At 31.7% G+C, this 11108-nt stretch overlaps 1 protein-coding gene across 1 annotated transcript in view; it reads right to left on the bottom strand.

Moving 5' to 3' along the window:
• The window catches only part of LOC106100868 (zinc finger CCCH domain-containing protein 14), a 7916-nt gene extending 4689 nt beyond the window's left edge, over positions 1-3227 (bottom strand). The window contains exons 1-6 of the mRNA XM_013279931.1: positions 2978-3227; positions 2766-2808; positions 2143-2310; positions 1268-1869; positions 811-1139; positions 492-685 (exon numbers count right to left, since the gene is read on the bottom strand). Of these exons, the coding sequence (XP_013135385.1) occupies positions 492-685; positions 811-1139; positions 1268-1869; positions 2143-2310; positions 2766-2808; positions 2978-3016 (1375 nt within the window). The 5' untranslated portion in view covers positions 3017-3227. The remainder of the gene's footprint in view (positions 1-491; positions 686-810; positions 1140-1267; positions 1870-2142; positions 2311-2765; positions 2809-2977) is intronic.
• Between the last annotated feature and the right edge of the window lie 7881 nt (positions 3228-11108).

Below are 11108 nucleotides of genomic sequence, written 5' to 3'. Positions count from 1 at the left end.
GTAAAAGAAATCTTAAAATAGGCCCAGAAGTTTGAGTTATTTTAATACACACAAAAATAAAAATCTCTCCTCTATAATACAAGAATTTTGTGATTTGCTGAATGTAATCTGTTGTGTATGTACATGTACCATGCCTGGAATGGAACGGTCGGCTGCGCCCGACGGCTACATCTAGGTAACGTCAATAAACCAGTCTGCACTAAGCAAGCGTCGTTTCTGTTACTCCCATACCTATCATAATCTATACTACTAATAGATTGCATTCCGCAAATATAAAAATTCAAATACTTTAAACAACGATGGTTTTTGCCTTTGGCTATTATCATTACTATGGCAATTTTTCTTCTTGCTGTTGTTGCAGTTTTTGTCCCTTTCTCGCATTTACTAATCAACTAAATTAAAAAGTAAAAATGTATAGCCTATACCATTACCATAGTGTAGTACCTTTAATTAAAAAAAGAATTATTCAATATTATGCAGTGATTACTGACATCCTAACAAAGCAGTTTTTGTAAACAACAATATGAGTTTAACATACTTTGAAATCGGTCTTTTATTCTGTTCAGGTTTTTCTACTGAAGATTCATCTGAAACAGAACTTCTCCATGGCCGTTCAGGTGTACCACCAGAATACTTCTTCGCAGTTTGTTCCGGTTTCATTTCAGGCTGTCTCTCGGGCGTTAATCTGAAACTCGGGTTATTTCAGTGAAACATTTTATATGCAAAAATTATACATGTTAACAAACAAAAACCAACAGAAGCTGCATATTCTCTCTTACTACCTTAAATGAGTTTGTAATTAACAACAACCTTTCAGGACTTGTGGGCAATTTTGCCTTATTTTTGTCCTTTTCTTTGTTTTCCGCTGACTCCTTAGTTGTCCCACGAACTCCAAGTCTCTCTCTAATTGGTCTTTTGGGCAGATTTAATTCGATATGGGGAAGAATATCAACAGGTTCTTTTGGTGTTTTTTTGAGCAAATCTTTTGATAATTCCTTGGATATGTTTTTGGAAGTGTCTTTTGGGAGGTCTCTAGGAAGGACTTTTGGAGTTTGAATTAGTGGTGCAGGAGCGTGTGATATCGGAGACTTTCGAGAATCGAGAGGCGGAGTCGTTACTGGTGCTGTTTGTGAAATTTCCTGTGAAAATATTTACCAGTTTTATATGAATAAAAGATGACAGCTATTACATTCAGTATTCTTACTGAATGATAGACCCAGCCATCAATTTCATACAATGACATGAGCCAAGCCATTTATGTACTTGCCTGAAATACATCTTCAGCAAAATCATTCAAAAGCTCTTCCGCTTCAGTTCTAATATTGAGGAAGTCTTCATCTTCAGACATTGTATCCAATTGGTCTGCTAGTTTCTTCTTCAAGCCGCTTATTTTAGCTTCAATGTCATGTACTTCTTTTATTTGTTCTTCTCTAGCAGCGTTCTTATCATCCTCATCTGGTGAGGGTTCTGATTGTGATGGTATTGACGCAGGATCTATTATAGGTAAAATTGGTTTCTTTTCTTTAAGTAAAAGTGCATCAATCTGTGTTATATCGTGTTTATGACCTAATGTTATTCCATGGTTTTTTAATATCTGTCCGGCAAACACATCTGTAATTGATGGCTCTGAATGTTTTTCCATATTCATAAGCATTGGTGGTATATTCGGTCGGATACTTTCATTATGTTTATTCTTTCTTTTTTCCTTATGTACTTTCTTATCTTCCTTCTTTTTGTGCGTTTTTTCCTTCTCCTTCTTTTTTGTTTTTTTACCCGCATCACTCTTTTTTAGTTTTTCTTTTTCTTTCTTCTCTTTGGGCTTCCTCTCCTTAGATTTTGATCTTTCTTTCACCTTTTCAGTTTCTACTCCTGAAATACCATATGAGCGAAAGCTGGTGCAATTTATTTTATAATAGAAAAAAATTACTAGCCGTTATTTTACAAGTAGATATTTATTCTTTGTACAATAATTACTGTTATTTTTAAACAACTTTATTTTACAGTAATTTCGAATACTTATAGTTATGGCTATCCAAAAATCTTAATTGTTACCAATTAACACTTTCCCATTTCATTTGGACATGTATAACAAAAATGGTTTATACTTGGCATGAAATTTTAAATAAATTCTTTAATACTCACTCAGTGGAGCTGTGACTTGTACCTCCTGCAACTTCTTAAGCACCTGATGTAACCAGTTTACAAAGAGCTCCGTATTATCCCCTAGGAACAGCTGGAGATCTTCATCCATTTGAGCTCGGGTTCGTTTGTTGGCTACCATCACCATCACATAATCTGGCAACTCATCATCTGGACAGCATAAATTGATTTTTTAAGTTACATTACAAAAGCATAGTTATTTAGTTAAGTAATAATGGAAACTATTATATATTATTATAAGGTTATTTTAAATTACCAGAAAAAAGAAATTATTGTATATACTAACAAGAACATAATTACTATGATTTGAACTCAATAATTATAGTTTTTGAAACCAATTAAAATAGATCCTTTCAAAACATGGACACTGCTTCAATTAAAATGTCTAGGCCATAGCGGGAGTGTAAGGGCATTGAGTAGGAAGTGTGCTTTCTCACACTTATTTATTGCTTACATACTAACTAAGCAATATATAACACTGTATTTTTACTTGTAGTTATATTTATGATTATGCATGACAAAATCAATCATCTTAGCCTATTCTTATGGGTCATTAACCTAGGTATAAATGAATTGTTTTATAATTTGAAATAACATCTACTTACCAACATAACATCCTAATTCCGTAAGTTTGGCTTTGATGGCAGACTGAAAAAATATAAAATCAATAAAACACCGAATAGTGAGATTAGGATCGGGTTCGTTAAATGTTTGACAAAATTTAACATTTTATTGGCACAAAAGTTGGTTTTATATAAAGACTATATTGATTTGTATGGTAATTAAACCTTAATAAAGCTGGTTTTATTGTATTTACCCGCATTTTCTGCCCTATTTCACTGCCGACAACATCCATTTTTCGCTTGTCTTATTTACTGTTTAACTTAACGTCAAATCTTCAGATTTATACACAACTTTTATGTATATTTAGCTTTTGTAACATCTATTACGTAAATATAAACTACTAATCCACTAGAGACAGTGAATCATTTGCCAAATTCAACATTTTTTCATAATCAAAGAAACATCCATTTCTATCCATAATTCTATTTTATTTCATTTGACACAATAGTGCATTGACAGATATCACGAATCACAGATTACAGAAAGAACGTGAGTTCCAGATAATGCAAAAAAATATGCGAGTATTACATTCACACTTTTATAGTTCAAATTAATAGAATGAAATGCTTATTTTAGTAAAACTCCGTTTATTTTACGACATTTTAAGTTTATTAAAACTGCTTTAATTTAGCTACATAACATATTTATACGATAGGATTAAAAAACCTTGTTTAAATTATTTTTAATGCGCAGTTCACATTTGGCCAGTACAGTTAGACAGTTGCGACGGCCAGTCATAGTTTGTATGGACTTATTGACGCCAGTTAACGTTCACAATGGCCAGTTGATTGACAATCTACATAATGAGCGCTACAGATTAATTGTACTGGTCTAAATAAATATCAAAACGATAAGTAATGAATATTGGTAATTAAACAAAATATGTAAATTGTACGTAGCTGTAGCTTTAATCAATGCCATTAGTTGCAGTTAGGTGATATTATTAAACTTTCCAGACGATGAGGCAGCCTGGGCGAATTATTAAGTATCGAACGTGACGCAAGATTCCACCTGCTATTTATAATAAATGGAATCAGATTGAGTATCAGGTGCAAGTAATTACTATCTCGTGCCCTTCTATTTAATTTTATCGTATTACATTCGTGCAGGACGACTTTTGTTATCATTTTATAAATTCAGATTTTCATGAAACAACCCCAAGTATATCAAATATCAAAGTAATTTCGAATGATGAAGTACCTATAGATTGTACCTAATTTGAGTTATAACTATATAGGATTGTTAGTAAGTTAAAATTGTATTATTACAATAGTTTAATAAAAAAAAATTGCTCAAAATCGCTTATTTGTTATAACAATAAAAATGTATGAGTGTGAAAAACTAAAACTCGACAACACTTGGTTTTCAATTGAACTACTTCGTGTAAAATATACGAGTATTAGGAGCTTTAGGAAGGTACAATGAGAGGTATGCCTGTTTAGTCTTCCGTGTTTGTAAATTAATATGGGTCACGGCCGAATGAAGCGGATTATGAATTATAAAATATATCGATAATCGATAGCAGGGGTGTGAACGTTTCGTAAAATTATCTAAAGAAATGTTGAATGCAGTCATATATGTGATATTAAATAATTTTGACTTCGTGATTATTCTCTACTTTCGGTATTAAAGTGATTACTTCGCGTTCTCTCCTTATAAATTGCCAACTACATACTTTTTTTCATAGTACATAATGAATTTTGTGATCAACACACGTGCCAATGGTTCGCCACCCCTGGTCCATATGGTTGCTAAGTCTCTTTTGTACTCTAGTTAAATGCAGTAAATTCAGCGTGGAATTTATGTTACAATTAAGTTGTTTGAAATCTTAAAAAATCTAATGAGCAAATAAAAATTACAATTTCAAAGTCCATTGCCTTCTTAACTTAGACGTACGATGCTTGGACACTAAAACCAACAATAAACTAGTGAAATTGTTTTAGGAGACGTATTTCGTCTTTATCTGATAAGATGAGATAGATTTAAAAAGCAATAAGACAAGTCTTCAATTGAATAAAATTGACTCGAGCATAAAAGGTCAGACAGATCATAAAGTTTTCTTCATTCTTGAATATCGAATATTTTTCGTTGATTTTTCTATAGATTGAGAAAAAAGTTCGTCACACGTGCCCTTGCATGCACTTTACTATTGTTAAATTAAGATCAAATGTTAGATCGTTGCCAAAAGTATTGTTAGTTACAGTTTTTTTTCTATTTTTATGTATATCTATATTTCTATATTCTATTCTATACTGTTATAATAAAGCGTAAACACACACTTCTTTGTTGCCTAAGATGTCAGCAATTACAGCATATTTTTGAATAGCTCGTTTTTTAATAAAAAAGTCCTACACTTACCTCATGCTTTAGGCTATATGTTTTCACGTCATTAAACTTAGGTGGTAAATTTTTTGGATAAAACCCCTAATGTAGGAAAGAGACCATACGATACAAGCTGCCAACATCAAGAAGCAAGATTGCCATAGTAAGGTCATTGGTATTTTGACATTTGCTATTGATAATTTGACAAATGTAAACAATGAAATAAAACTTTCATAATTTTATGCGGATGAAGCCGCACGGGAACAGCTAGTATATGATATTTGTCAACAAAGAAATCCAATTGTGTCTATGAAATTCGAATTTGATATCATTTCCCACGTATCTCCTATAACATTTTTTTAAATACTCAAGTCTTAATAAAGCTACATTTTCCCTACTAGTTTCGTAAATCCAAAAGCAATTTCAACCACATGTTGGGATTCACTAAACTAGTTATAAATTCGGTCTGCCTCGATAATATTGGACATTACATAAATTTCCTATCGTCATCAAATTAGATATTGCAATATAAAATTTCAGATTTGTTTTCATTGGCACTTAAAATTGACTTTCACGTTCCTTATAGATTAGAAATTAACTGGACAATTATAGTCTTATTTTGCTTTCCTTTTTCCTATTATATTCCACTAGCTGTTCCCGTGCGGCTTCATCCGCATGAATTTATGACAATTTTATTTGACTGTTTACATTTGGCAAATTATCAATTTCAAATGTCAAAATACCAATTACCTTAATATGGCAATCTTGCTTCTTGATGTTGACAGCTTGTATCGTATGGTCTCTTTCCCACATTAGGGTTTTTATACAAAATATTTACCCGCTAAGTTTAATGGCGTGAAAACATATAGCCTTACGCGTGACGTAAGTGTAAGGCTTTTTATAAAAAAAAAGAATTATTCAAAAATATGCTGTAATTGCCGACATCTTAGGCAACAAAGAAGTGTGTGTTTACACTTTATTATAATAGTATAGAGTATAGATAGATATATATAGATTAGAAAATGTCTACTAAGAAACAGACGGCGCGCGACGCCGGCCAATGTGTCTACTATTTTCAATATCTCTGCATCGACGTTCATAAACTACATCGTACATCAAAGAGTTTTTATCGAAAATGAGAATACTACAAGGTTATTTATTATAGTCAAGAATTCACTAATATAAACATAATAAATGTCTACACATATTTACTGTTATTATGTTTCTTTATGTATCTTTTATTTTGTATAAGCAACGTCACCTTGGGTAAATTTTGCGTACATTTTTCAAAATCATTTCCTCGGTAAAGCACCTATTCCATTTTCACGTACTCTGGGATATTGGAATGCACTTATCCGTTCTTTTGTACAGACTACCGTAAAATATGCAATCTCAATACCTTTTACGCCAATGTTACCATCTATATCTTAACTGATATTATAAAAAAAATATTTTTCTTTATATTTGATTCACGTTAAAATTGCCTGACCGATTTAAAAAAAAACACCATTATAAAGCAACTTTTGGAGCTTTGTAATAGCGAAATGTTATTACTTCTATTACTAAGATTTTTTTTTAAATTCTGAGCACCAAGTCGCAAGTTAATTAATTAATGAAATTAGAAATTATTTTCGTATTGATAATTAACGTGGTTTCTTTAAATCTGATATACAAGTACATTTGAAGACTTTTTATATTTCTAATTGTGTATCATGCCAGTAATTAGGTCACAGATTACTATTTATTTATAAAAGCAGTTTTACTTTCAAAGTAAAGATTTTGGTTTGAATTAAACAAAGGTTTGTAAAGTTTGAAGATTGTTGTTGTTCCAAATTCCTAAAGACCCAAAGGAGACGAAAAGTCAGTCAATCTTCAATCTAAACGGCCCAGCAATGTTTACTTCAAGTTAAGTCTTTTGCCTTATGCGTTACGCAAATATTGAATAATCCCTGTCTATATTCTATCAAGCAAAGTTTAATATTAAGAGGTTAATTAAACAATGACAGATGATACTATGAGGTCTAAGCAACTATGGAAAACTTTTGCAACATGATTGAAAACCACAATGGGATCTAAAAGTAATGAATCCAAGTTAAAATCTAAAAAAAATCTACTACAGGAGCCAAGACTTTCATGAAAAGTATACAAAAGAGACATTAACTAAATACACTATTATTATTTAAAAAAAAGTCATGTTTTTTTTCTTTAACGGTACACAAAAATTTTTCGGAAAACACACCTTTCGTTTTCCAGAATATTTAACGTAATATACTCTGATAACTGGAAAAACATTTCCATTCTACCGTGAAAACGTAAATTATTCATTGCTTTGTTAGCGGGATTAGGAAATTTTTTGAATTGTTTAAGAAATTTTGTAAACCAGTAAATTTATAACACAGAAAATAAAGGTTCTTTATGAAGGAAAGTTTTAAAATAGATAAAAAGTAATCAATTTACTTGTATAAGAATGTACAGAAAAAGAATGAAAAGATTAAGTCTTTGTTTTAACTTTTTTTACCATTATGATGATTACCATTTGGAAAAAATACATAGATATTATGAGGTATGGTCCAGGGCTTTGATTCTGCTAAATACGTAAGTATCACACTGGACATCTTTTGTTTATCCACATAGATTTTTTTTAATCTGTGATGAAAAAACAATAATTTTATATTTCACTCTATGTTCTGAATTACAAGAAACTTCTGACTGTGAACAGTAATGCAACGTAATAATTGAACTTATCTCGAGAGTTTGAATGCCATTAGAGCAAGACATCAGCGCGACGTCGATCAAGCGACACGACTCGAGTTACGGGAGTTATGAGTAATGGAAAACCGATTCACAGAAAGTATGTTCTTAACCGAAGTAACGTTGAAAGCCATTATCTTGATATGTTAAATATAAAATGGTTTAATTTATGTGTACATTTTTTAAAATACACGATTGTTTGAAAGGAAGTCTTAATATGAATCAGCCGTAGCACCAACACACGAATATTATCACTTTTTTTAAGAGGACGAGACCGAAGGCATTATTGTTTTTCTATACATATAATCTATACACTATATATTATAATAAAGCGTAAACACACACTTCTTTGTTGCCTAAGATGTCAGCAATTACAGCATATTTTTTAATAAAAAGCCCTACACTTACGTCATGCTTTAGGCTATATATTTTCATGCCATTAAACTTAGGGGGAAAATATTTTGGATAAAAACCCTAATGTGGGAAAGAGAATGGCAATCTTGCTACCTTAATGCTGGCAGCAACTTATGGAAGTTATGGAACTTATGGAAGTTGCTGCCAACATTAAGGTAGCAAGATTGCCATAGTAAAGTAATTGGTATTTTGACATTTACAATTGAGAATTTGACAAATGTAAACAATAAAATAAAGATTTCATATTGTCATACGGATGAAGCCGCACGGGAACAGCTAGTAAGTGATAAATGTCGAATAAGACTCTCCGCTAAACTAATTTAGATTTAAAAAGAAATACGGACATGTAAAAAGGTAAGATTGTAATTAAAATGTTTTCTATTGAATTGCGTATATTGTTTGCTTTAAGCTAATCACGTATAACCTATTTCCTTTCATTTCAATTTCCCGATCCGGCTGGAATCGTCCTTGATAAGAAAGTTTGTTTCCTGCCAATATTGCATTAAGCACGTGATCTGACTAAAAGATAAATATTAAATAGGACATTTGTACACAAGCAACAGGGATTTAATTAAAACAATATTTTTGATTCGTTTATGTCTGGTAATGTCTAGATTTGATGTCTGGATTAAACAGAGACACCTGTCCAATAAAATTAGTAAATAGTGATTTCCGACGCTCTTTGTTGATTTTATTTTTTTCATTACTATTATATAAGTTTAAAATTCCTTGAAAATAACTCCAAAGGAAGGATAGGACGGAAAAAGTAAAACCTATTAATTTATTAGACTATACCATTATAACATAATTATTTTTTAAATATTCCATTAAGAGACGTCGATTATTTGATAAGGAGAGTAATTCGTGAAAGTGACAGCTCTCTAGCGCTAAGGGAAATACAAGTGCCGTGTCTGGCCGTGACGTAGTCCTGTTTACAACTGTACGATAGTTACCAATATTATGACTAAAACAGAATTTAGATTAGATTTCGAGATAGTTCAAGGTTTGAAATTACTTGTTTTCGAATATCGTTATCAGTATTTTCGTGGTTCCTGACAAAGGATGCTGTTCCATTTTTGTTTTCGATTCGAAAACAAAAGACGACTTATCGCGTAAACAAAACAAACGACGGATTCAAATATTTATAGTGTCCGGAAAAGCAATTTCTACGTTGCCGTTCGTTTAATAGATAATAGTCTGAAGCGGACGTATATTTCAGACATTTTGGGAAGTGTCCAAAAAGTAGCGATTCCCACAATGGTTAGATAAATCAAACCAGTAACTTACTTGCTGTCAACTAGAGGTCACTTTATTTATTGATATGGTTTTATCGGCATTATTTGGCCATTTCCAATATAAAGAAAAAAAATTGAAGCTTCCTTTCTTGTTTAGTTAATTTAATGGTAAAATAGTGGCTTTGAAGAAGGCATCATTAATGCACGTTGGATGAGATGGCGACAGGTTACTGGTGCGACTTGTGATCCAAGAATGCCTCTTAAGCTTAAGGGACAGATCTACAAGTCCATCATAAGACCTGTCGTATTGTATGGATCTGAATGTTGGGCCACCAAAGTTGCGGATGAAAGGAGATTGCATGTGGCTGCGATGCGTATGTTAAGATGGATGTATGGTGTGTCAAGTATGGATAAAGTTAAGAATGTGTATATTAGAGGAAGTTTGAAAGTTGCGCCAGTGGTGGAGAAATTGAGAAGCGAAAGGTTAGCGTGGTATGGACATGTTATGCGACGAGACGATGGGGACGTAAACCAGAAAGTGTTAAGAATGAATTTGGATGGTTACAAAGGAAGAGGAAGACCGATGAAAGTATGGATGGATTATGTGAAGGAGGATATGCTTAAGAAAGGAGTGGATTCAGGTGACGGCTGATAGAGATGTATGGAAGAGCAGCACATACTGTGCCGACCCTCCATAAGGGATAAGGGCAAGTTGGTGAATGGTAAAATAGTAGCTTTGGGAAGGTATTATCAAAAATTTGTAATTGTTTTGTAGAAATAAGAAAAAACATTCAATGTTATTTTAAATGGTTTATTTTTAAAACATTGTATTGATCGCATTTTATGAATAAAAAACAAATAATAAATAACTCAATAACACATTCAATATTGTCATTTTACTTATATTTGATAATAAATTTAATATGGCATTTTATACATTCTTTATTCATGTAAACTTACAATTAAAATGTCAGTAGCTTAAATACTGTTTGGTCTTTTATGTTTACAAATTGAGCTTAACTAACAGTTTTATATCTAAAGTTCTTTGGTCGAACTATGGTAAAATGGGGGGAATGTCTATACATTTAATAATCTACAGTATGTATAACTATTCGAGACTTGGAATGTTAAATAAATAATGTACATTAAATGCTATACAACATTATATTAAAAAGAGACGATTTTGAGGACCGTTTTAATAATCTCAAATGTAGGAACCCCCTGTATATCCCTGTTTTGAATAGCATACTTGTCGCTCATTATTGGGACGGACAATATTTTGTAATTAATCATTCTTATAATCTCAAGTGCAAATATAAAAAGCATGCAAATATCATTTGGTTTAAATATTAAACTACGTGATAATTTTATATTGACTACGGCCACAAAATTATGAGTTAAAAAATAGCTGCCAATTAAAAAAAATGAATTAGAAGAAAATTATGAAATCAATTGAAATCACTTGTGCCTCATTGTTTACTGCTTTAATAATAAATTTCCTTTGCGAATATCAACTCTAAGTAATGAATAAAAAGCTTATATGTTTGCCGTAGTCATTTAAAATCAAATCTTTGGTACATCTCAGTAGTGAACAACAAGACG

This window comes from Papilio polytes, unplaced genomic scaffold (assembly GCF_000836215.1).
Source record: "Papilio polytes unplaced genomic scaffold, Ppol_1.0 DF824035.1, whole genome shotgun sequence".
In the NCBI taxonomy this organism is placed as follows: Eukaryota; Metazoa; Arthropoda; class Insecta; order Lepidoptera; family Papilionidae; genus Papilio; species Papilio polytes.
This window is presented reverse-complemented; position numbering and strand designations above follow the sequence as displayed.